The sequence below is a fragment of the Myxocyprinus asiaticus genome, chromosome 1 (assembly GCF_019703515.2).
Source record: "Myxocyprinus asiaticus isolate MX2 ecotype Aquarium Trade chromosome 1, UBuf_Myxa_2, whole genome shotgun sequence".
Lineage (NCBI taxonomy): Eukaryota > Metazoa > Chordata > Actinopteri > Cypriniformes > Catostomidae > Myxocyprinus > Myxocyprinus asiaticus.
This window is the reverse complement of record NC_059344.1, coordinates 63833452-63860071: the sequence shown is the minus strand read 5'-3', so window position 1 is coordinate 63860071 and position 26620 is coordinate 63833452. Positions and strand designations below refer to the sequence as shown.

At 39.4% G+C, this 26620-nt stretch overlaps 1 protein-coding gene and 1 long non-coding RNA gene across 18 annotated transcripts in view; one reads left to right on the top strand and one right to left on the bottom strand.

Annotated features, from left to right (window-relative positions):
* Positions 1-26620, top strand: part of LOC127444543 (B-cadherin-like) — a 98679-nt gene that overhangs the window by 18648 nt on the left and 53411 nt on the right. For 3 of the 17 annotated variants that reach the window (XM_051704304.1, XM_051704151.1, XM_051704000.1), the window contains exons 3-18: positions 2281-2507; positions 3666-3806; positions 3907-4062; positions 4235-4379; positions 6106-6278; positions 6360-6488; positions 9581-9682; positions 9783-9938; positions 10111-10258; positions 11989-12161; positions 12243-12371; positions 15513-15614; positions 15715-15870; positions 16043-16190; positions 17918-18090; positions 18172-18300. In XM_051704304.1, the coding sequence (XP_051560264.1) occupies positions 2281-2507; positions 3666-3806; positions 3907-4062; positions 4235-4379; positions 6106-6278; positions 6360-6488; positions 9581-9682; positions 9783-9938; positions 10111-10258; positions 11989-12161; positions 12243-12371; positions 15513-15614; positions 15715-15870; positions 16043-16190; positions 17918-18090; positions 18172-18300 (2387 nt within the window). The remainder of the gene's footprint in view (positions 1-2280; positions 2508-3665; positions 3807-3906; positions 4063-4234; positions 4380-6105; positions 6279-6359; positions 6489-9580; positions 9683-9782; positions 9939-10110; positions 10259-11988; positions 12162-12242; positions 12372-15512; positions 15615-15714; positions 15871-16042; positions 16191-17917; positions 18091-18171; positions 18301-26620) is intronic. The other 14 variants (XM_051704670.1, XM_051704743.1, XM_051704603.1 and 11 more) reach the window with 10 other exon arrangements.
* LOC127445612 (uncharacterized) lies at positions 4388-17901 on the bottom strand. The gene is made up of 3 exons (XR_007898024.1): positions 17491-17901; positions 11144-11557; positions 4388-5265 (listed from the first exon to the last, which is right to left on the bottom strand). It is a non-coding gene; the product is annotated as an uncharacterized LOC127445612 (long non-coding RNA).

The window sequence follows — 26620 nt, the reverse complement described above, 5'->3', positions numbered from 1 at the left end:
TAGAAATGTATATATTTTATAAATATAAATATATAAAATGTATTTTATATATTTTTAATATATATAAAAAAAATGAAAATATAGAAAAGAGAGCTGAAAGTTGGACTCATTGTTTGGTTCTGAATGGGCTTAAAGTTGCTGTGACACAGTAAGCATCATTCTGAAGTGGAGAAGCCACACTAGAAAACATTAAAGACCCCATTAAATGGCTTGACGAGTGAAGTTTAATAGTCAAGAGTCTTGAGTTAACGTCACAGCCATTAACTTTGATTTGCTGATACCTATTGTTGTCAGAAGCAGAGAGTGTGAGGGGAGGGACATTCTCATTCTAAGAGCATTTGATTGGACAAACATTTGGACGCACCCCTGAGTGCAAGATATGTCATCAATATTTTTCATCCATTTTCCCGGAAGAAAGAGAAATATTGTCTGTTATACCATGGTCTGTTCGAATACTCGATTTCCGATTCTGCTGGAATGCGTGCGTTAAAATTGTTTGATGCACAGGTAGTTCCAGTCAGTTTTAAGGGGCGGTCACACTAGGAATTAGCACGCAAATTTTATTCAGACAACTCAACAAACCAGGATATGATGTCACACAGGGGGGCCACTGGTGTAGGTAAATAATACATCACAAATAGCAAATAATAATGTATAAAACATTTAAAAATATATTGTCTTCTCACTTTCCTGCAACAATAAAACACGCAGCTTTAAAATATGTACTCTTTGTTTCGAACCAAGAGTTCAGAGTTCACCCAGCTTAAACATTGTTACGCAGCATAGTATGAAAATTCTTTGCATCAGCTTGCGTTTTCGGTCTCCCGCGTTCCGATGCATTTGAATGAGAGTGAATGGAGTGCAAAATGTAGTGTGACCGCCCCTTTAAACACTGTTTTATGTTAATGCTCCTACTCTGCTGGCCTCCATAATGAGACATTGCGAGACATTTATGCCTAAATGACCTACAGATGCAAATATAATGTATCAAGTCTGATGAGTCAGTGCTGAAAAAAACAGAAGAGACACCAGTATTTATCAGCCCTGTATTACTCGCCCATAGCGCTTGTAAGGAATGTATGGTTTGACATTCAGAGTTTTGCACGGAGGGCAAGAGAAGGTAACCGGGACCTATCAAATGTGTCTTTCGCTATCTGGAAAATCGAGAAAAGACAATTTAAATTGTAATATGACAATCATCATCTAATATTGCTGCCTTGCTCAACATGTGCACCTATAGCCTCTAGAGGGTGCTGTTTGATCACACATCACTGACTGAAGCTCTGAATAGAGACGGTTTTATTAAACGCAGCCTTTTGGTTAAGTAATTATGTAAGGCCACATGGTGGTTTCATTCTTAATTGACCCTTTGCTAAGCCCCACCTTCAAAGCATTCCTGACCAATCCTGTCTTAGCAACTGTTGCCACACCGCCATTTCTCTGACAAGTGTTTGCCTTTTTACATTAAGAGCTTACGAGAGTAATGTGTATTTGAGTAGTTTTAATTTTATCAAAATTATCCAAAAAATTTAAAAAAACATTGCTGCTGGGTCAGTTGTAATAGTGGCATGAGGTACCTATAGAAGATATACTCAGTATTTTTTCTTTCTTTAAAAATAAATAAATAAATAAATCTTTAAATAATTATTTAGAAGAGCATGCTATGGATTAAAGTGTGTCATTCCTCGTTCCCAAATGAGCATGTATAACATCAGCGAGGACACTTACATTTCTTCCAAGGTAAATTAAAGCTAACACATTAACATTAATTCATTTATGTATTGATTCAGGTCTAGTAAAGGTGATAGTAAATAAAGAGTTCACAGCATCAGAATGAGTGTGTTATGAGATTTTATAAGTGGTTATTTTCACTTACACTAATGTAATAAGGTTTGTAATGGCTATCAAGTGATGCTTTTCTCTTTTTATGTGACTGTGATGATCGTTTGCCTCAATTCTGAGATACTAACAAATTACTGTGTAATTTAACTATTTCTTATTCAAAAAACATCAGATAAATATGCTTTACAATATCACTCTTCATTCCAGCCCACGTAATATTTTGCCAAAAACCGCACATTTTATGGCAATCTCCCATTCATTCTAGTGGGGAGTACTGCAGAGCTTTACTATTGCTAGTTGTATTAAAATGCTTAAATTATCAAATGATTTATTCATTGTGTTTTTTTGCCTTTAAAAAAAAAAAAAAAAAAAAAAATTATAATTCAGAGTATCCAAACTTCTTGCTTGACAAATGTTGTTGTGTTCATTGAATCCCAGTAACATTCAATACCTGTGATGGAAGAACCAGAACACTCTTTCAGTCTGCTGACAAGCGGTTTGTTGTGAACACGGATGGTATTTTATCACTAAAGAGACCAGTTACTCTTCATGAAGGCCACAAGGTGTTTCCTGTGCACGCTTGGGACTCCAGTGGCAAGCAACATACAGCTTTTGTCAGAGTTGAGCGTGCACATAATCATGAGGAGCATCATATGGACACGGAGGTGAACACCACTCCACAGATTCACACAAATGTATTCAGCAAACAGCTGTACTAATTAACAAGATACAAGATTTGTCCATTATATGTTAAAAACACATAAATGAGCTATTATTTTTATGTAATTTACCCAAAAATGAAAACCATTTACTCACCCTCATGATGGTCTGAACCCATATGACTCATGTATCTTTTTTCCGTGGAACACAACAGTAGATGTTAGGCTGAATGTTCAGCCTTAATGATCGATTAATTATCTTTTTGCCATACAATAAAAGTGAGTTGTTACTGAGCCTGTCATTCTGCTTAAAGGAATTATCCAGGTTTAATACAAGTTAAGCTCAGACGACAGTATTTGTGGCATAATGTTGATTACCACAAAAATTTATCCAGACTCATCCTTCCTTTTCTTTAAAAGAAAGCAAAAATCTGGGTTACAGTGAGTCACTTACAATGGAAGTGAATGGGTGCCAATTAGTAAACTTTAAAATACTCATTGTTTCAAAAGCATAGTCACGAGACATAAACAACATTTGTGTTAACATGATTTTAGTGTGATAAAATCACTTACTAACCTTTTCTGTGTAAAGTTATATCCAATTTTACAACTTTGTTGCCATGACAAATTAATGCCGTAGGCCCTAAATCCTTAAAACGACTGTAGAAATCACCATTTAAAAATGTGTTTTTATAAAATTATAAGCTTCACATTTCTGCCTTTAAACCCTCCAAAAATTGACCTCATTGACTTCAATTGTAAGTGCCTCATTATAACTCAGATTTTTGCTTTTTTTAAAGAACAGGAGGGACGAGTCGAAATTATTATGCCACAAATGTTGTCAGTTGAGCTCAACTTGTACTGAACCTGAAATATTGCTTTAACATCTCCTTTTGTGTTCCATGGAAGTAAAACATCATTCAGGTTTGGAACAACATGGGGGTTAGTAAATGATGACAGTATTTTAATTATTGGATGAACTGCCCTTTTCACTTCAAATAGTAGTTTTGGTCACTGAAGGAAATCAGAAGACAGCCACACACACAAAAAGAAAAAAATCTCGTATGTTTTTTTATAACAGAAATGTCAGTAGATTGTAAAGAAATTGCTTCTCATATTGCTTAAAGTGGAGCAGCACATATCATTCAAGCGTTCGTTTTACAGACGGAATCTCCCTCCAATTTTCCGGTCCTGATGTTTCCGAAGTCTTCATCTGGTCTAAAGAGGAGAAAGAGAGGTTGGGTTATTCCTCCTTTCAATGAACCTGAGAACAGTAAAGGTCCTTTCCCAAAAAAACTGGTCCAAGTGAGTGAGAATATTGATGTGACTGTTGAAAGTGATATGGATATGGAAACATGGGCCTATCTGTAACTGATTTTGTTCTGTCATTTCTGTCTGTATGTAGATAAAGTCAGATTATGCTAAGGAAACTCGGATGGTGTACAGCATCACGGGTGAAGGGGCTGATCTGGATCCTAAAGGGCTTTTCACCATTGACAAATTTACAGGGAATCTCTTTGTGACTCAGCCAGTGGACAGAGAAAAAAAAGCTTCATACCGTGTAAGTTGATTTTATTTATTTTGTTCTTTCTTATTTTAGTATTTCATTATTGGATTGTAAATGTCTAATCATGAATTGCTTAAATTCCTGAAAGCTGCCATCTTCAAAATAGCTAAATGTCACTGGATATATTTGTCTCTTAACATGCCCATCTTTCATCCCATGTCTTCAGCTCATAGCTCATGCTGTTGGAGCTGATGCGGATATCACAGAGACTCCCGTGGAAGTCATTGTCAATGTGATTGACCAAAATGATAACAGCCCTGTGTTTACTCAAAATCCTTTCAACGGACACGTTCCTGAAGCCGCTCCCAAAGGTAAGCATATGGTATAGTTTCTTTTAAATGAAATGACTCTTAATCAACCTGGGCTGATGAAGGGGTCATACTGTATTATGCTATTCCCCTCAAAAGATTAATAATTTAGTTTCTCATAATAATTGTCCTCCTCTCTCTGAACTTTATGCTTTTCTCTGAACGCTTTTTGGTGTAAGGAATGGAGTTATAGCATCTGTCCTGTTTTTGTTGATGAACTCAGCATGATTGTGCAGTCCTAATTTCTAAACAGTCTCGTAAAGGGCAAGGAGGCAATTAATTTGTTGAAAGGTTTATTTATTTTTTTGCTTTCCCTTGCAAAAAGGTTTGCATTTCCTCACAACAAATTAATTATGGTTTTATTATAGTAATATTGTATTAACCATGACTGTAGTAACCATGGTACATTTTGTGTTTACTACGGTTTTACTACAAATATCATACACTGTAAACAATTCCAGGATTTTACAACATTTAACAGCAATTTCTTACAATAAAATACTGCTTTCAAAATTTTACAGTAAAATCAGTGCAGGCTATGTCATTTTCTGTTATAACACAACAAATTACTGCGAAAAAGAAATAACAATATCGCACTGCATTATGGGATAATTGTGTTTCATTTAAAGTCACCATTATAGTGTTTAGTGTTTCCTTTGAATAGGAACTTTGACTTATTTGAAGTAAATCAAATGTATCCTAGCTGATGCAATCGTGCTTTAAGAACATTATTCTTTGCACTGTGTGACAGGGAGAAAATGTGTTCAATTTAATGATTGAGTAAGTCTATGTTTTGTAAGAAAAATACATAGTTGTAATTAAACAGTGAGATAATGATGCTTGTAATGCCATGCAGTGATAGATTGTTAATCTGTTATGGCACATAAAGCTTTAGGAGAGTTGTCAACCAGGTACACAAATATTGTCAACTTTCAGCATACAAAACTCAACAATGGTGACAATTAACAAGCATTGCAGGTGAAAAAAATATACATTTGATAATTGTGATTCTACAACACAGCACTGCTACATTACAATATTTTCCTGGCCCTATTCACTGCAAAGTCACAGTATACAGTTGTCTTTTAAGTGTGATACATTGTTGAAATACTACTGTAAAATACTGTGAAAGTCATGCAACTAGTATCCAGGAATTTACTGTAAACTCACACAAATCGTTTTTTACAGTGTAGTTAAACTATGGTATTTGTAGTAAGATCAAAGTATCCACAAAATTGTGATTTGTATAACCATAGTTTTAGTTGTCCTGTATTGTTACTCTGGTTTCACTAGGAATGTTTTACTACAAATACCATAGTTATTAACTTATTAGACATTAACTAGTTACATTTTTGCGAGAGAATGCAAAACTCTTGCGATGAGACAAAAAAACCTTTTGCAAGGTAACACAAAACTATTTCAGAAAATAAATTACCTCCATGTCCTTTAAGGGGTTCCTTACATTGACATATAAATGTGGTCATCACATTCAATAATGAGTTGGGAGTCGTTTTTATGGTTTAGTTTTAATAAATGCTCTTTTTGGACTGTGAAGGAAGTTTTGAGTTCTAAAGGTAAGGTGTGTTTTTATTGCACATTGAACTCTTTTAAATCAACAGATCAATGGAAATTTGTTTCCTATTGTAATAAGACCCCTAATTAGTGTTTTTTTTTAAATGCCACTACAACAATATTAGCTAATTGTTATTTTATTCCTCTCACTCTGAAGATTATGAGTTTATGAAGGTCACTGCCACTGATGCCGATGAGCCAGATAATGACAACTCTGAAGTCAGATACATAATTGTCAGCCAGGATCCACCATTTCCAAATCCACACATGTTTGATATCAACACTGTAACTGGAGGGATTCGTGTGATCGAAACTGGCCTGGATAGAGAGGTTAGAAATCACATCTGATGACTAGATTTAAAAAATGATTGTAATGAAGGCAAACTCACTGTAAATCCTCTTTCCTTTTAGAAATATTCCAGATATACTTTGATCATTCGAGCTGCTGACATGTCCGGAGAAGGTCGTTCAGCCACTGGCACAGCTGTCATTACAGTGACTGTCAACAATGATAACGCACCTCAGTTCGAGTACAACACGGTAATGCACATAACTTGCATATATTTGTCTGAATCCAATTTTCTGATTTGTTTAACAATATACCCTATTCCACTATAAATAATTGTTTGTTTAGTACACTGCATCTGCACCTGAGAATGAAGTGGGAGTAGAAGTGGCCAGACTGTCAGTGACTGATGATGATGAACCTGGTCACTAGACATAAACAACATTTGTGTTAACATGATTTTAGTGTGATAAAATCGCTTACTAACCTTTTCTGTGTAAAGTTATATCCAATTTTACAACTTTGTTGCCATGACAAATTAATGCCGTAGGCCCTAAAGCCTTAAAACGACTGTAGAAATCGTCCTGGTTACTTGCGTAACCTCCATTCCCTGATGAAGGGAACGAGACTTTGTGTCGATGTAGTGACACTAGGGGTCACTCTTGGGAGCCCGAGACACTTCTGGTCTTTGATAAAAGGCCAATGAAAACTGGCGAGTGGTATTTGCATACCACTCCCCCGGACATACGGGTATAAAAGGAGCTGGTATGCAACCACTCATTCAGATTTTGTGCTGAGGAGCCGAGACAAGGTCCCGGCCATTTCAGCAGGTAGTTCAGCGTTGTGGCAGGAGGGACACAAAGTCTTGTTCCCTCCATCAGGGAACGGAGGTTACGCAAGTAACCAGGACGTTCCCTATCTGTCACTCACTCGATGTTGTGTCGATGTGGAGCGTGAGGTCCGAGAACCACGTCTGGGTGGGCCAGTAGGGTGCAACCAGGATGACCTGCTCCTCATCCTCCCTGACCTTGTACAGGGTCTGTGCAAGTAGGCTCACTGGGGGAAACGCATATTTGCGAAGTCCAGGGGGCCAGCTGTGTGCCAGCGCATCTATACTGAGAGGTGTCTCGGTCAGGGCGTACCAGAGTGGGCAGTGGGAGGATTCTTGGGAGGCGAACAGGTCTACCTGTGCCTGTCCGAATCAACTCCAGATCAGCTGGACCACCTGAGGGTGGAGTCTCCACTCTCCCCTGAGGGTAACCTGCCATGACAGCGCATACGCTGCAGTGTTGAGGTCACCCAGGATATGAGTGGCTCGCAGCGACTTGAGGTGCTGTTGACTCCAGAGGAGGAGACGGCAGGCGAGTTGTGACATACAATGGGAGCGCAGACCGCCTTGACGGATGACATTTGCTACTGTTACCATGTTCCTGCATCAATCCTGGGGCAGAACTACCCTTGTGCAGTTCCTTTAGTGCCTTGGCTTGGTGGACTTGCAGAAGAGCCATGGCGTGCAGGGCGGAGGCGACTTGTCCAGCAGCACCATAGGCCTTGGCCGTCAGGGACGACGTAAACCTACAGGCCTTGGACGGGAGCTTTGGGCGCCCACGCCAGCTGGCGGCGCTCTGCAGGCATAGGTGCACCGCGAACGCCTTATCCACTGGGGGGATTGCCGAATAGCCCTTGGCCGCCCCACCATCAAGGGTAGTGAGGGCGGGGAAGCTGAAAGATCGGGACCGGGCAGTAAAAGGTGCCTCCCACGACCTTATCAGCTCTTCATGCACTTCCGGGAAGAAAGGAACGGGGGTGGGACGTGGCTGTGAGCGGCGCCGCAAGCTCAGGAACCAATCATCGAGCCGCAAGGGTTCAGGGGAGAGCGGAGGGTTCCACTCTAGCCCAATCGCGGCTGCCCGGGAAAGCATGTCGTCATCTCCACGTCAGCTTGTGACTGGGCGACCGCACCTGAAGGGAGGAGCCCAGCTTAGGCTTCCGTGTCCGACTGGATGAGCCCGCTCTCCGATGCTGCGCTCAAGAGCTCATCACCTTCACGGCCTCCGAATAAGAGGTCGAACTCGCCTTGAGACGAGCAGGCGGACTCATCCGGAAGTCCGATTGGGACATTCGAGCGTGCTGAGGAATGGGAATGGGCCTCATAACCGTGGGCAGAAGGACCAAGGCGGGGAGCATCTGGGGTGGCTTGCTTTCTTACGAAGGTAAGCCGTGACCGCATCGTTGCCATGGACATGTTCTCGCAATGAGTACATGACCTATCCACGAACGCTGTCTCCGCGTGAGCAGCGCCCAGACATGAAAGACAGTGATTGTGGCCGTCAGAGGGCGAGAGATAACGACCGCAACCAGGAATAACACACAAACGGAAAGGCATCTTTAAAAAGACGCGTCTTTAAAAAGACGTTCCGTGTGTGCTGCTCTTTTAGAGAAATATACTCTTTTAGAGAAATATACTCTTTTATTTCTGCCGAAGCACCCAGGGGCATTCTCTGCAGTGCACCAGTGCAGAGGAGGGAGAAGCCGCTGAAATGCGCCGTCAGATCCAGCAGAGGTGGATGAACAGTCGTGGGAATTCAGCTCAGTGAGCATGACCGTTCAGCTCCAAAGAGAAAATCTGAATGAGTGGTTGCATACCAGCTCCTTTTATACCCGTATGTCCGGAGGAGTGGTATGCAAATACCACTGGCCAATTTTCACTGGCCTTTTATCAGAGACTAGAGGTGTCTCGGGCACCCAAGAGTGACCCCTAGTGTCACTACATCGACACAATGTGAGTGAGTGACAGATAGGGACCACCATTTAAAAATGTGTTTTTATAAAATTATAAGCTTCACATTTCCTCCTTTAAACCCCCCAAAAATTGACCTCATTGACTTCAATTGTAAGTGCCTCATTGTAACTCAGATTTTTGCTTTTTTTAAAGAAAAAGAGAGAAGAGCCTAAATTAATTTTTGTGGTAATCAACATTATGCCAGAAATGTTGTCGATTGAGCTTAACTTGTATTGAACCCGGATAATTCCTTTAACATCTCCTTTTGTATTCCATGGAAGAAAAAAATAATTCAGGTTTGGAACAACATGAGGGGTTAGTAAATGATGACAGTATTTTAATTATTGGATGAACTGCCCTTTTCACTTCAAATAGTAGTTTTGGTCACTGAAGGAAATCAGAAGACAGCCACATGCAAAAAAAGAAAAAAATCACTTATGTTTTTATCTCTTATGTTCTTTACAATCTACTGACAGAAATGTCAGTAGATTGTAAAGAAATTGCTTCTCATATTGCTTAAAGCGGTTCCGTTCAGCATATATCACTCAAGTGTTCGTTTTACAGACAGAATCTTCCTCCAATCTTCCAGTCCTGAGAGGTTGGGTTATTCCTCCTGTCAATGAACCTGAGAACAATAAAGGTCCTTTCCCAAAAAAGCTGGTCCAAGTGAGTGAGAATATTGAAGTGACTGCTGAAAGTGATATGGATATGGAAACATGGGCCTATCTGTAATTGATTTTGTTCTGTCATTTCTGTCTGTATATAGATAAAGTCAGATTGTGCTAAGGAAACTCGGATGGTGTACAGCATCACGGGTGAAGGGGCTGATCTGGATCCTAAAGGGATTTTCACCATTGACAGATTGACAGGGAATTTCTTTGTGACTCAGCCAGTGGACAGAGAAAAAAAAGCTTCATACCGTGTAAGCTGATTTTATTTATTTTGTTCTTTCTTATTTTAGTATTTCATTATTGGATTGTAAATGTCTAATCATGAATTGCTTAAATTCCTGAAAGCTGCCATCTTCAAAATAGCTAAATGTCACTGGATATATTTGTCTCTTAACATGCCCATCTTTCATCCCATGTCTTCAGCTCATAGCTCATGCTGTTGCAGCTGCTGATGTGAATGTCAAAGTGACTCCCATGGATGTCATTGTCAATGTGATTGACCAAAATGATAACAGCCCTGTGTTTACTCAAAATCCTTTCAACGGACACGTTCCTGAAGCCGCTCCCAAAGGTAAGCATATGGTATAGTTTCTTTTAAATGAAATGACTCTTAATCAACCTGGGCTGATGAAGGGGTCATACTGTATTATGCTATTCCCCTCAAAAGATTAATAATTTAGTTTCTCATAATAATTGTCCTCCTCTCTCTGAACTTTATGCTTTTCTCTGAACGCTTTTTGGTGTAAGGAATGGAGTTATAGCATCTGTCCTGTTTTTGTTGATGAACTCAGCATGATTGTGCAGTCCTAATTTCTAAACAGTCTCGTAAAGGACAAGGAGGCAATTAATTTGTTGAAAAGTTTATTTATTTTTTTGCTTTCCCTTGCAAAAAGGTTTGCATTTCCTCACAACAAATTAATTATGGTTTTATTATAGTAATATTGTATTAACCATGACTGTAGTAACCATGGTACATTTTGTGTTTACTACGGTTTTACTACAAATATCATACACTGTAAACAATTCCAGGATTTTGCAACATTTAACAGCAATTTCTTACAATAAAATACTGCTTTCAAAATTTTACAGTAAAATCAGTGCAGGCTATGTCATTTTCTGTTATAACACAACAAATTACTGCGAAAAAGAAATAACAATATCGCACTGCATTATGGGATAATTGTGTTTCATTTAAAGTCACCATTATAGTGTTTAGTGTTTCCTTTGAATAGGAACTTTGACTTATTTGAAGTAAATCAAATGTATCCTAGCTGATGCAATCGTGCTTTAAAAACATTATTCTTTGCACTGTGTGACAGGGAGAAATTTGTTCAATTTAATGATTGAGTAAGTCTATGTTTTGTAAGAAAAATACATAGTTGTAATTAAACAGTGAGGTAGTGATGCTTGTAATGCCATGCAGTGATAGATTGTTAATCTGTTATTGCACATAAACTTTCAGGAGAGTTGTCAACCAGGTACACAAATATTGTCAACTTTCAGCATACAAAACTCAACAATGGTGACAATTAACAAGCATTGCAGGTGAAAAAAATATACATTTGATAATTGTGATTCTACAACACAGCACTGCTACATTACAATATTTTCCTGGCCCTATTCACTGCAAAGTCACAGTATACAGTTGTCTTTTAAGTGTGATACATTGTTGAAATACTACTGTAAAATACTGTGAAAGTCATGCAACTAGTATCCAGGAATTTACTGTAAACTCACACAAATCGTTTTTTACAGTGTAGTTAAACTATGGTATTTGTAGTAAGATCAAAGTATCCACAAAATTGTGATTTGTATAACCAGAGTTTTAGTTGTCCTGTATTGTTACTCTGGTTTCACTAGGAATGTTTTACTACAAATACCATAGTTATTAACTTATTAGACATTAACTAGTTACATTTTTGCGAGAGAATGCAAAACTCTTGCGATGAGACAAAAAAACCTTTTGCAAGGTAACACAAAACTATTTCAGAAAATAAATTACCTCCATGTCCTTTAAGGGGTTCTTTACATTGACATATAAATGTGGTCATCACATTCAATAATGAGTTGGGAGTCGTTTTTATGGTTTAGTTTTAATAAATGCTCTTTTTGGACTGTGGAGGAAGTTTTGAGTTCTAAAGGTAAGGTGTGTTTTTATTGCACATTGAACTCTTTTAAATCAACAGATCAAGGGAAATTTGTTTCCTATTGTAATAAGACCCCTAATTAATGTTTTTTTTTTTTTTAAATGCAACTACAACAATATTATCTAATTGTTATTTCATTCCTCTCACTCTGAAGATTATGAGTTTATGAAGGTCACTGCCACTGATGCCGATGAACCAGATAATGACAACTCTGAAGTCAGATACACAATTGTCAGCCAGGATCCACCATTTCCAAATCCAAACATGTTTGATATCAACACTGTAACTGGAGGGATTCGTGTGATCGAAACTGGCCTGGATAGAGAGGTTAGAAATTACATCTAATGACTAGATTTAAAAAATGATTGTAATGAAGGCAAACTCACTGTAAATCCTCTTTCCTTTTAGAAATATTCCAGATATACTTTGATCATTCGAACTGCTGACATGTCCGGAGAAGGTCGTTCAGCCACTGGCACAGCTGTCATTACAGTGACTGTCAACAATGATAACGCACCTCAGTTCGAGTACAACACGGTAATGCACATAACTTGCATATATTTGTCTGAATCCAATTTTCTAATTTGTTTAACAATATACCCTATTCCACTATAAATAATTGTTTGTTTAGTACACTGCATCTGCACCTGAGAATGAAGTGGGAGTAGAAGTGGCCAGACTGTCAGTGACTGATGATAATGAACCTGGTCACTAGACATAAACAACATTTGTGTTAACATGATTTTAGTGTGATAAAATCGCTTACTAACCTTTTCTGTGTAAAGTTATATCCAATTTTACAACTTTGTTGCCATGACAAATGAATGCTGTAGGCCCTAAAGCCTTAAAACGACTGTAGAAATCGTCCTGGTTACTTGCGTAACCTCCATTCCCTGATGAAGGGAACAAGACTTTGTGTCGATGTAGTGACACTAGGGGTCACTCTTGGGAGCCCGAGACACTTCTGGTCTTTGATAAAAGGCCAATGAAAACTGGCGAGTGGTATTTGCATACCACTCCCCCGGACATACGGGTATAAAAGGAGCTGGTATGCAACCACTCATTCAGGTTTTATGCTGAGGAGCCGAGACAAGGTCCCGGCCATTTCAACAGGTAGTTCAGCGTTGTGGCAGGAGGGACACAAAGTCTTGTTCCCTCCATCAGGGAACGGAGGTTACGCAAGTAACCAGGACGTTCCCTATCTGTCACTCACTCGATGTTGTGTCGATGTGGAGCGTGAGGTCCGAGAACCACGTCTGGGTGGGCCAGTAGGGTGCAACCAGGACGACCTGCTCCTCGTCCTCCCTGACCTTGCACAGGATCTGTGCAAGTAGGCTCACTGGGGGAAACGCATATTTGCGATGTCCAGGGGGCCAGCTGTGTGCCAGCGCATCTATACCGAGAGGTGTCTCGGTCAGGGCGTACCAGAGTGGGCAGTGGGAGGATTCTTGAGAGGCAAACAGGTCTACCTGTGCCTGTCCGAATCAACTCCAGATCAGCTGGACCACCTGAGGGTGGAGTCTCCACTCTCCCCTGAGGGTAACCTGCCATGACAGCGCATACGCTGCAGTGTTGAGGTCGCCCGGGATATGAGTGGCTCGCAGCGACTTGAGGTGCTGTTGACTCCAGAGGAGGAGACGGCGGGCGAGTTGTGACATACAATGGGAGCGCAGACCGCCTTGACGGATGACATATGCTACTGTTGCCATGTTTCTGCATCAATCCTGGGGCAGAACTACCCTTGTGCAGTTCCTTTAGTGCCTTGGCTTGGTGGATTTGCAGAAGAGACATGGCGTGCAGGGCGGAGGCGGCTCGTCCAGCAGCACCGTAGGCCTTGGCCGTCAGGGACGACGTAAACCTACAGGCCTTGGACGGGAGCTTTGGGCGCCCACGCCAGCTGGCAGCGCTCTGCAGGCATAGGTGCACCGCGAACACCTTATCCACCGGGGGGATTGCCGAATAGCCCTTGGCCGCCCCACCATCAAGGGTAGTGAGGGCGGGGAAGCTGAAAGATCGGGACCGGGCAGTAAAAGGTGCCTCCCACGACCTTATCAGCTCTGCATGCACTTCCGGGAAGAAAGGAACGGGGGTGGGACGTGGCTGTGAGCGGCGCCGCAAGCTCAGGAACCAATCATCGAGCCGCAAGGGTTCAGGGGAGAGCGGAGGGTTCCACTCTAGCCCAATCGCGGCTGCCCGGGAAAGCATGTCGTCATCTCCACGTCAGCTTGTGACTGGGCGACCGCACCTGAAGGGAGGAGCCCAGCTTAGGCTTCCGTGTCCGACTGGATGAGCCCGCTCTCCGATGCTGCGCTCAAGAGCTCATCACCTTCACGGCCTCCGAATAAGAGGTCGAACTCGCCTTGAGACGAGCAGGCGGACTCATCCGGAAGCCCGATCGGGACATTCGAGCGTGCTGGGGAATGGGAGGTCCGTGGGGGGATACCCGGCGGAGGTGGTCCCATTGGGGTCCCCAAATCGCCCCCAGTGCTAGCCGCGCTGGCCTCATACCCGTGGGCAGAAGGACCAAGGTGGGGAGCCTCTGGGGTGGCTTGCTTTCTTACGAAGGTAAGCCGCGACCGCATCTTGCCATGGACATGTTCTCGCAATGAGTACATGACCTATCCACGAACGCTGTCTCCGCGTGAGCAGCGCCCAGACATGAAAGACAGTGATCGTGGCCGTCAGAGGGCGAGAGATAACGACCGCAACCAGGAATAACACACAAACGGAAAGGCATCTTTAAAAAGACGCGTCTTTAAAAAGACGTTCCATGTGTGCTGCTCTTTTAGAGAAATATACTCTTTTATTTCTGCCGAAGCACCCAGGGGCATTCTTTGCAGTGCACCAGTGCAGAGGAGGGAGAAGCCGCTGAAATGCGCCGTCAGATCCAGCAGAGGTGGATGAACAGTCGTGGGAATTCAGCTCAGTGAGCATGACCGTTCAGCTCCAAAGAGAAAATCTGAATGAGTGGTTGCATACCAGCTCCTTTTATACCCGTATGTCCGGAGGAGTGGTATGCAAATACCACTCGCCAATTTTCATTGGCCTTTTATCAAAGACCAGAGGTGTCTCGGGCTCCCAAGAGTGACCCCTAGTGTCACTACATCGACACAATGTGAGTGAGTGACAGATAGGGAACACCATTTAAAAATGTGTTTTTATAAAATTATAAGCTTCACATTTCCGCCTTTAAACCCCCAAAAAATTGACCTCATTGACTTCAATTGTAAGTGCCTCATTGTAACTCAGATTTTTGCCTTTTTTAAAGAAAAAGAGAGAAGAGCCTAAATTAATTTTTGTGGTAATCAACATTATGCCAGAAATGTTGTCGATTGAGCTTAACTTGTATTGAACCCGGATAATTCCTTTAACATCTCCTTTTGTATTCCATGGAAGAAAAAATAATTCAGGTTTGGAACAACATGAGGGGTTAGTAAATGATGACAGTATTTTAATTATTGGATGAACTGCCCTTTTCACTTCAAATAGTCGTTTTGGTCACTGAAGGAAATCAGAAGACAGCCACACGCAAAAAAAGAAAAAAATCTCTTATGTTTTTATCTCTTATGTTCTTTACAATCTACTGACAGAAATGTCAGTAGATTGTAAAGAAATTGCTTCTCATATTGCTTGAAGCGGTTCCGTTCAGCACATATCACTCAAGCGTTCGTTTTACAGACAGTATCTTCCTCCGATCTTCCAGTCCTGAGAGGTTGGGTTATTCCTCCTGTCAATGAACCTGAGAACAGTAAAGGTCCTTTCCCAAAAAAGCTGGTCCAAGTGAGTGAAAATATTGATGTGACTGTTGAAAGTGATATGGATATGTAAACATGGGCCTATCTGTAACTGATTTTGTTCTGTCATTTCTGTCTGTATATAGATAAAGTCAGATTATGCTAAGGAAACTCGGATGGTGTACAGCATCACGGGTGAAGGGGCTGATCTGGACCCTAAAGGGCTTTTCACCATTGACAAATTGACAGGGAATCTCTTTGTGACTCAGCCAGTGGACAGAGAAAAAAAAGCTTCATACCGTGTAAGTTGATTTTATTTATTTTGTTCTTTCTTATTTTAGTATTTCATTATTGGATTGTAAATGTCTAATCATGAATTGCTTAAATTCCTGAAAGCTGCCATCTTCAAAATAGCTAAATGTCACTGGATATATTTGTCTCTTAACATGCCCATCTTTCATCCCATGTCTTCAGCTCATAGCTCATGCTGTTGCAGCTGCTGATGTGAATGTCAAAGTGACTCCCATGGATGTCATTGTCAATGTGATTGACCAAAATGATAACAGCCCTGTGTTTACTCAAAATCCTTTCAACGGACACGTTCCTGAAGCCGCTCCCAAAGGTAAGCATATGGTATAGTTTCTTTTAAATGAAATGACTCTTAATCAACCTGGGCTGATGAAGGGGTCATACTGTATTATGCTATTCCCCTCAAAAGATTAATAATTTAGTTTCTCATAATAATTGTCCTCCTCTCTCTGAACTTTATGCTTTTCTCTGAACGCTTTTTGGTGTTAGGAATGGAGTTATAGCATCTGTCCTGTTTTTGTTGATGAACTCAGCATGATTGTGCAGTCCTAATTTCTAAACAGTCTCGTAAAGGACAAGGAGGCAATTAATTTGTTGAAAGGTTTATTTATTTTTTTGCTTTCCCTTGCAAAAAGGTTTGCATTTCCTCACAACAAATTAATTATGGTTTTATTATAGTAATATTGTATTAACCATGACTGTAGTAACCATGGTACATTTTGTGTTTACTACGGTTTTACTACAAATATCATACACTGTAAACAATTCCAGGATTTTGCAACATTTAACAGCAATTTCTTACAATAAAATACTGCTTTCAAAATTTTACAGTAAAATCAGTGCAGGCTATGTCATTTTCTGTTATAACACAACAAATTACTGCGAAAAAGAAATAACAATATCGCACTGCATTATGGGATAATTGTGTTTCATTTAAAGTCACCATTATAGTGTTTAGTGTTTCCTTTGAATAGGAACTTTGACTTATTTGAAGTAAATCAAATGTATCCTAGCTGATGCAATCGTGCTTTAAAAACATTATTCTTTGCACTGTGTGACAGGGAGAAATTTGTTCAATTTAATGATTGAGTAAGTCTATGTTTTGTAAGAAAAATACATAGTTGTAATTAAACAGTGAGGTAGTGATGCTTGTAATGCCATGCAGTGATAGATTGTTAATCTGTTATGGCACATAAAGCTTTAGGAGAGTTGTCAACCAGGTACACAAATATTGTCAACTTTCAGCATACAAAACTCAACAATGGTGACAATTAACAAGCATTGCAGGTGAAAAAAATATACATTTGATAATTGTGATTCTACAACACAGCACTGCTACATTACAATATTTTCCTGGCCCTATTCACTGCAAAGTCACAGTATACAGTTGTCTTTTAAGTGTGATACATTGTTGAAATACTACTGTAAAATACTGTGAAAGTCATGCAACTAGTATCCAGGAATTTACTGTAAACTCACACAAATCGTTTTTTACAGTGTAGTTAAACTATGGTATTTGTAGTAAGATCAAAGTATCCACAAAATTGTGATTTGTATAACCATAGTTTTAGTTGTCCTGTATTGTTACTCTGGTTTCACTAGGAATGTTTTACTACAAATACCATAGTTATTAACTTATTAGACATTAACTAGTTACATTTTTGCGAGAGAATGCAAAACTCTTGCGATGAGACAAAAAAACCTTTTGCAAGGTAACACAAAACTATTTCAGAAAATAAATTACCCCTATGTCCTTTAAGGGGTTCCTTACATTGACATATAAATGTGGTCATCACATTCAATAATGAGTTGGGAGTCGTTTTTATGGTTTAGTTTTAATAAATGCTCTTTTTGGACTGTGAAGGAAGTTTTGAGTTCTAAAGGTAAGGTGTGTTTTTATTGCACATTGAACTCTTTTAAATCAACAGATCAAGGGAAATTTGTTTCCTATTGTAATAAGACCCCTAATTAATGTTTTTTTTTTTAAATGCCACTACAACAATATTAGCTAATTGTTATTTCATTCCTCTCTTTCTGAAGATTATGAGTTTATGAAGGTCACTGCCACCGATGCCGATGAGCCAGATAATGACAACTCTGATGTCAGATACACAATTGTCAGCCAGGATCCACCATTTCCAAATCCAAACATGTTTGATATCAACACTGTAACTGGAGGGATTCGTGTGATCGAAACTGGCCTGGATAGAGAGGTTAGAAATCACATCTGATGAGTAGATTTAAAAAATGATTGTAATGAAGGCAAACTCACTGTAAATCCTCTTTCCTTTTAGAAATATTCCAGATATACTTTGATCATTCGAGCTGCTGACATGTCCGGAGAAGGTCGTTCAGTCACTGGCACAGCTGTCATTACAGTGACTGACAGCAATGATAACGCACCTCAGTTCGAGTACAACACGGTAATGCACATAACTTGCATATATTTGTCTGAATCCAATTTTCTGATTTGTTTAACAATATACCCTATTCCACTATAAATAATTGTTTGTTTAGTACACTGCATCTGTACCTGAGAATGAAGTAGGAGTAGAAGTGGCCAGACTGTCAGTGACTGATGATGATGAACCTGGATCAGCTGCCTGGTCTACCAAGTATCGGATTATTAGTGGTGACATGGATGGATTTTTCAATGTCAGTACTGGACCTAGCCAGCTAGAGGGCATCATCACCACTGCAAAGGTACTGAAATTGGCCATAAGTTTGAAAAGGCAATTGGTTATAATGGCTCAAATCGGCTGTCATGTGAAGCTCGCTGAAATAACAGCAGGAGTATGGCAGGAACAACTGTAGTACTCTAAATTGGGATGTAATTCACAGAGCAAGACTGAAAGTGAAAAGCTAAATGAAGCACAGTGTTCCTTTTTTATTTTAACCATAAATTTTTCTTTAAACGAAAATGTCGTTACATTTTTAAATGTTAAATAATTTCATATTCATTAATTTTAGTACATTTTAATCTAAAATAGCATATCATTTTAGTTGATAGTTGATTAAAATGTAAAAAAAAAAAAAAAAAAATTATATATATATATATATATTAGTTGACAATAATGTGTAAAATAACAAAAGCATGTATCAAACTGTAACAGACCAAACTTTACAGTTTGTAAAAACTACTTACAATTATTTAAACATGTATCAATATATGTAAGATTTCAGAGACAGTAATACAGTATTTCTTAATTAAAACATTTGATATTGTCATAATGTGTCTTTTTCGTCTGGTCTTCATTATCGTTGACAAAGTCTAAAAAGCAACAAACAGTAATGGTCAGTGATTTCGTTGACGAGATTAACACTGATGTAGAGCAACGAACAGAAACCAGATGCCCCGAGACGCGTTTTTAAAAGTTGATGATCTGTACAAAACCATTCTGAGACGCTTTATAACAGCAAGCCATGGCATAACTGCATTGTTAATGATACTGAAAATGCAATGAGTAAAACATTCAGATCAGAGCATGAGGTCTTGTCAGTTATTCAGAGCAAAAAGAAGCTCATTGGTCACTTGATGAGATCACAAGAGCCTTCCCTATAGCGACTAAACTATTTTTTACAAAGGAAATGCTTTTACAGTTGCTACAGCTAGAGAGCAGGGAGTTGAGTGGGTCAAGTGATGAACCACCCTTCCACTGGTTGACACAAATGCAAACTTTGACTCCTTCCAACTCACTGACTTTCCATTCTCACTCTGGTCTGCGATTACGTAAATTAAGCTTCCTACTAAAAACTGAAGGAATAATCGACTAGTGTGACGCTGGCTGTACCTAAATGAAAACCTTTTTCTTGTGTTTTCCATTTAGCCACTGGACTTCGAGAAGCTCAATCAGCACATTCTCCACGTGATTGTTGAGAACGATGATCCATTTGTGGGTTCTTTGCTCACTTCCACTACCACGGTCACGGTAAATGTGGAAGATATGAACGAAGAATGATCCAACACAAAAGCTTATTTGATAACTGGATTGAAGGACGTCATTGACAATGTTCCCTCTATTGATGAAATTAGTTTTTCAATTGCAAGCCATCCCCAGTTCTGAAGAATGTAAAAGATTCTAGCAATGTTATTCAGATCATTGTAGACAATTGGAAAAATAAACCTGTGAGTGTGTTTTCTGAGAGGTGAATGTTTGGCTGCATTGATTGGCTCATTGATTGTTCAAGCTCGGCTTTGAGAGAGCAAACATTCTCACAACTTGTGTTGTATTGCATTTTAATTACTATTGCACACATTTTTATTCATTTACACATTTATTCATTTTGACTTATTTTGTATTTACTTGTGCAAAGATAATGTGCAATTATCAGTAATTTGCACTGATATCAAGGATTCCTTGTTGAGTGAAAATTGCTCAGATGAAAAAAAATAAATCTGATTTAATAAAGATTCAAGCTCTATGTTGTCATCTGGATTTAACACCTCTATAACAAGGTTTTACATTCTCCAACCAAAATTGGTGAACCTGTAATCATGGTGAAAATGAAAGGAGTTTTTGAAATTATGACAGAAATGCCAATGGTAATTTTAATGTAGAATAAATGTATCATAATTTTAAATATTTTCTCAATTTTATTTCTAATTTATTATATTATATATAAAATGTAATTTATTAAAGTAATATGAACATTGAAAAATATCATTTAAAATGACTGAACAAAGTGCTCTTAGTAACTTTTTCCTCATTCAAATGTTTTTCTCATTTTAGAAATTAATTTAAATTTGGTAACATGCGTATAAAATCATGAGCACTCACATCTGACTCCAGTCATATCAGTATCCCTATAAAAGCTGTTTAAAACTACATGGAGAGGGTCCCCTCATGGGGGGGCAGCCATGTTAAGATCACTTGAACAGCTGAACACTACTCACTTAATCTCAGTAACCGTCCTGTTATTGGACACTTTTATTCTTGGATTATATTAATCTTGGCTGACTCTGGATAATCAATTTCTACATTGGCATCCAAGACGACATGAACAAAAACTTACTGAGTGCACCTTTAAGAGTGCCTTAATGTTACAACTGTTACCATTTTTACAGTGCAGAATACAGAGATGACTTGCTGGAAGAGTGCAGTGACAGCTTTTGTTTGCTTTTTTATTTCTTCTATCAATCTCCACCTTTGACCAGCCCCAACCAGTAAGTGGCTGAATAAAATATGGAAGTGGAAGTGAAAGTGAAAGGGACTTAAATATTGATCTGTTTCTCACCCACACCTGTCATATCGCTTCTGAAGACATAAATTAAACCACTGGAGTTGTATGGATTACTTTTATGCTGCCTTTATGTTTCTTTTGAAACTTCAAAGTTCTGGTCAACATTCACTTGCATTGTATGGACCTACAGAGCTGAAATAATCTTTTTCAATCTTTGTTTGAATCAGTAAGGAAGGGTAGGTCGGATAATTTTTTTTAATTAATTTTTTTACGTTAAGCCTGTTCTAATTGTAGCCATTGCTTGTAGAGATTATTGCCATTTATCCATTCGCAAAGATAATGTAATTGTGCTGCTAAGTAGCAGTGGCGAATTCTCAGGGCCAGCTAAGACTTCTCTGCTGGCCTAACATGCCAAATAAATAAATAATTTTCATCCTTTCATCCTCAGTCACCTTTTTGCCTATGTATTTTTAATCGCTTTCCACTCTTAATTAATCTACAAACAAATAGAGAACAATGAAAATTTTATCCAGACAGAATTTATTCCTTGATGCTTACAAGCAAAGTGTGACAACTGTTTCACAAATCACATGCCCAAAGCAGCACGTGCGTTTGAGCTCCACCCCTCAGGCCTTCCGAATTAGAATTTGCCTCAACAGTGCAAATGAATGGGCAACTAAAGTCAGATTGTCAGATTCATCAGCCAATCAGATTGATTTATTTGTTCTTGGTGGGTGTGATCTTTAGGATATGTCCCGGTCTAGGCCTTCTAGCTGGCCTTGAGTGATGCAATCACGCTTTAAGGATGTGTTCAACAAACTCTGGTGCGACTGCTCTGTTAGTGCGGTTCATTTGAACAAGTGTGAACGCTGCCATCCGAACCTTGGTGCGCACCAAACAAGCGGACCGAGATCGCCTGAATAGTGGGTCTCAGTCCGCTTCCAAACAAACTCTGGTGCGGTTCGTTTGATATATGAACACAACATGGACCAAAGATGTCTAAACGGATCAAAAACAGGAAGTAATTTGCCTAATACTGACCTCAAGCATACCTGGTTCTTCTCATGTTGCCCATTACAGTTCGGTACAGGCGTTGGAACCGCCATCAGCCGTCCTTGCAGCATATCTTCATTTGAGGAATTCCTGGCGCTGTTTTGACTCCTTTACACATTTTATTAGCTCTTCGTTTGTTCTCAACTGGTAAAAATACCACCATATGTACATATATAAATCTCACGAGCACATTTCGCCCAGCAGCCAGCATTGTTTTGGATGTTCGGCAAGTTCCGTCACAAAATATACATCATAAAAGCTGTCTAATCAGGTTGTGACTTTTTCCTGATGCCTTTTGTTTTGTATCTTTAAGTTCGGTGTTAATAATGCCATTGTGAACGTTAGCGAACCAGGACAAAATGTATCATTTTCTTTTTTGGTCCAGACCAAGAGGATCAAGAGAACCGATCTACAAGTGTGAACACACCCTAAGTGATGGATGTAATTCAAGAGCGAAAAGCGTGAGATCTTGCTGACGAGTTGGCTGTCATCACTGCTGGTATTGCCATTGAGAAAGAGATCCTTATGGATTTAAAAACACGAGATGTTCTGCATTACCGTGTGATTGCTTAATTTATTAAACAGGAAAGGAGGACTGATTTTCACTTCAAGCAAATTGGTAAGTGCTTTTTGCATTGTTATAGCAACATCAGGAGGTTTCTAAGTGTAAATTAGGCTGCTGGAGCATGCAGTGTCGGATCAAGTTTTGAAAAGTAGTGCTGCATTCCATTCAACTCGGAAAGTCGGATTTTACAACTTCCTACTAGGAAAAGTGCAATGGAATGCATCTTGAAGTCAGAATTACAACTTGTAGGCTCGTGCAGAAATTCTCAATTCCGATTTCGCTGAAATGCAGGGGCATGATGTCACACAAACATGCCGACACGCAGGGAGATATACAAAGGAAGAGATAAACATTCACTTTCTTATGTAATATCGATAAATTAGTTAGTTTCCACATTAAATGATATTAAAGCTTGTTTAACAAATGCCTGCAGAAACAGGTTTATAAAACATTATAATCTCTTTTGATAATCGTACACCTGAAGCACAAATGCTAGTGTTGCAGCATTGTTTATCAGTTGGGTTGCTAGGAGACATCTCTAATGAGGGTCAAACCCCTGCTAAGCTAACGGGAGCATTGCAGTTCCGAATATCGGGGAATGGAATGCATTTATGGTCGGAGATACACTATATTGCCAAAAGTATTCGCTCATCTGCCTTTAGACGCATATGAACTTAAGTGACATCCCATTCTTAATCCATAGGGTTTAATATGATGTCGGCCCACCCTTTGCAGCTATAACAGCTTCAACTCTTCTGGGAAGACTTTCCACAAGGTTTAGGAGTGTGTTTATGGGAATTTTTGACCATTCTTCCAGAAGCGCATTTGTGAGCTCAGACACTGATGTTGGACGAGAAGGCCTGGCTCGCAGTCTTCGCTCTAATTCATCCCAAAGGTGCTCTATCGGGTTGAGGTCAGGACTCTGTGCAGGCCAGTCAAGTTCTTCCACACCAAACTCACTCATCCATGTCTTTATGGACCTTGCTTTGTGCACTGGTGCGCAGTCATGTTGGAACAGGAAGGGGCCATCCCCAAACTGTTCCCACAAAGTTGGGAGCATGGAATTGTCCAAAATCTCTTGGTATGCTGAAGCATTCAGAGTTCCTTTCACTGGAACTAAGGGGCCAAGCCCAGCTCCTGAAAAACAAGCCCACACCATAATCCCCCCTCCACCAAACTTCACAGTTGGCACAATGCAGTCAGACAAGTACCATTCTCCTGGCAACCGCCAAACCCAGACTCGTCCATCAGATTGCCAGATGGAGAAGCGTGATTCGTCACTCCAGAGAACGCGTCTCCACTGCTCTAGGGTACACCACTGCATCTGACGCTTTGCATTGCACTTGGTGATGTATGGCTTGGATGCAGTTGCTTGGCCATGGAAACCCATTCCATGAAGCTCTCTACACACTGTTCTTTAGCTAATCTGAAGGCCACATGAACTTTGGAGGTCTGTAGCGACTGACTCTGCAGAAAGTTGGCGACCTCTGCACACTATGCGCCTCTGCATCCGCTGACCCCGCTCTGTCATTTTACATGGCCTACCACTTCGTGACTGAGTTGCTGTCATTCCCAATCGCTTCCACTTTGTCATAATACCACTGACAGTTGACTGTGGAATATTTAGTAGCGAGGAAATTTCACGACTGGACTTGTTGCACAGGTGGCATCCTATCACAGTACCATGCTGGAATTCACTGAGCTCCTGAGAGCGGCCCATTCTTTCACAAATGTTTGTAGAAGCAGTCTGCATGCCTAGGTGCTTCATTTTATAAACCTGTGGCCATGGAAGTGATTGGAACACCTGAATTCAATTATTTGGATGGGTGAGCGAATACTTTTGGCAATATAGTGTATCAAGTAGGAATATCCCACATCCAACTTGAATGGAACACAGCATAACCGTGTACCCTGACAAAACGAAATTTATTGCAAGTAATTTAAATCGCAAATATTATTAGATAGATTTTTCCAGGTATTATAGACCTCCTTGGTAGATTCATATGAACAATTATGATTTTTGAATGTCTGTTCGGGAGATGTTAATTTCACAAAACATTAAGTTCTGGCTTTCATGCGTGGACGTGTTTTTAAAATGTCAATTGGTATTACTAGTTAGCTGCGACATAATGGATGATGCCCAAAGGCATAGGGTGTCTTATTAATTGTTTTCTTAATGGCATGAATCACAATGAAGGACTAGACTTAAAATGCACGGCTCGCCACTGCTAAGTAGTAATAATTAAAATTGGTTGCCCCTAATCCTCCCATGCCCTTCTTTTTTGAAGTGTGTTTAGACTTATTCTAGGATTCTTATTTTTCCAATAAAATGTATTTAGTTTGCTAAGTAGTGTCAAACCATTTTTTGTGGGTTGTGTCAGAATCATTGTGAACAGGCAGTTTAATTTTTGTAATATTGACATCTTTACTGTAGTGATTTGTCCTGTTAGAGAGAGTGGTAGATTCAGCCAGCGTTTTAAGTCCTCTTCTATTGTTCTTAATAATGGAGTAAAGTTGAGATTAAATAAATCCAATAGGTGGGTTTTGTAGATACAGTAGAATGATTTAGAATTAGAATAGAGATTTTTTGATTAGTCTTATACAATGAAAATCCAGTGATATTATTATTTTGTCTTATGGCAGCTGCTAAAGGCTCTATGAATAATGCAAAAAGTAATGGAGAAAGTGGGCATCCTTGTCTAGTCCCTCGTTGCAACTTAAATGATGGCGATATGATGTCATTAGTGATAGCTGAAGCCTTTGGTGTACTGTATATTGTTCTGATCCAATGGGTAAATGATTTTCCGAAACCAAATTTTTGTAATGTCGTACAGAGAAAGTGCCAATTTACTTTGACAAATGATTTTTCAGCATCCAATGATACAATAATTGTGCTATTTTGTGGTTTACAGAGATTGATGATATTGAATAAGCAGCATGTGTTATTTGATGAGGGGTATCCTTTAATAAAGCCTGTTTGGTCTGAACGAATGAGATATGGGATGATGGATTCTGGACGTGTGGCTGAAGCTTTACTGATTATTTTCATGTCTGTGTTAATGAGAGATAACGGCCTATAACTTGTGCATAATGATGGGTCTTTGTTTGGTTTAAGTAGAACAGAGGTTAATGCAGTGTTCATGTGCTGTGGAATAGATGAGTTGTTTTTGAGGAAATGTGCTAATGAGGAAACTTTGCAATAGTGAAACAGGAGATGACAAAATCATGCACAACAGTGTCTGTATCCTTCATACTGAAAGCAGAAAGATGTGTACAATTTTGCAGAAATTTTACTGAGATGCACTGTAGCCTACTTGACAACTTCCAATTGTGACAGCCCCGGTCTCTCCTATTTAATACCATCACCTCCCCCACCTCCAAGGGAGACACAGGGAAACGTTGCCCAACCACTAGGAAATGCGGATATAATGGTGCGAAACATCTATTATTGATGGATCCTGGCTGATGACCCTGTAGCTGGACAACTGAAGGCACTGGTGCTGCATTTATGCATCTAATAAACCTAGTGCATAAAAAATAACAACAACAACAAAGCACATTTTACGATGATTTTATTTTTAATATTAACTATCCTCAGAATTAATAGTTGTTATATTCCATAATCAATTTCATTATGTATGTATTTAATGGTGTAGTCTATCACTGGATGGGCTACACCCTTAGGCAAGCCAATAGAAAGAGGATAAACACCACATCTGTATGTTGTGAAACTTTTGGGAACTTTAGGAATTTCCTTTGCAATAAGCAGTTGCACAAGATTAAAAACTTTTGGAAATAAGCACTGAGGGTTTTGCTCACAGAATGGAGACTATGAGGATTGTGCGATTGGGAGTTATTATTTTCCTTTGTCAGGTAAGATTTATTCTGGCATTATTCTAAAAAGTGGTCAAACAAAGTATGTTCTTAAATCGTCTTATTTTAGC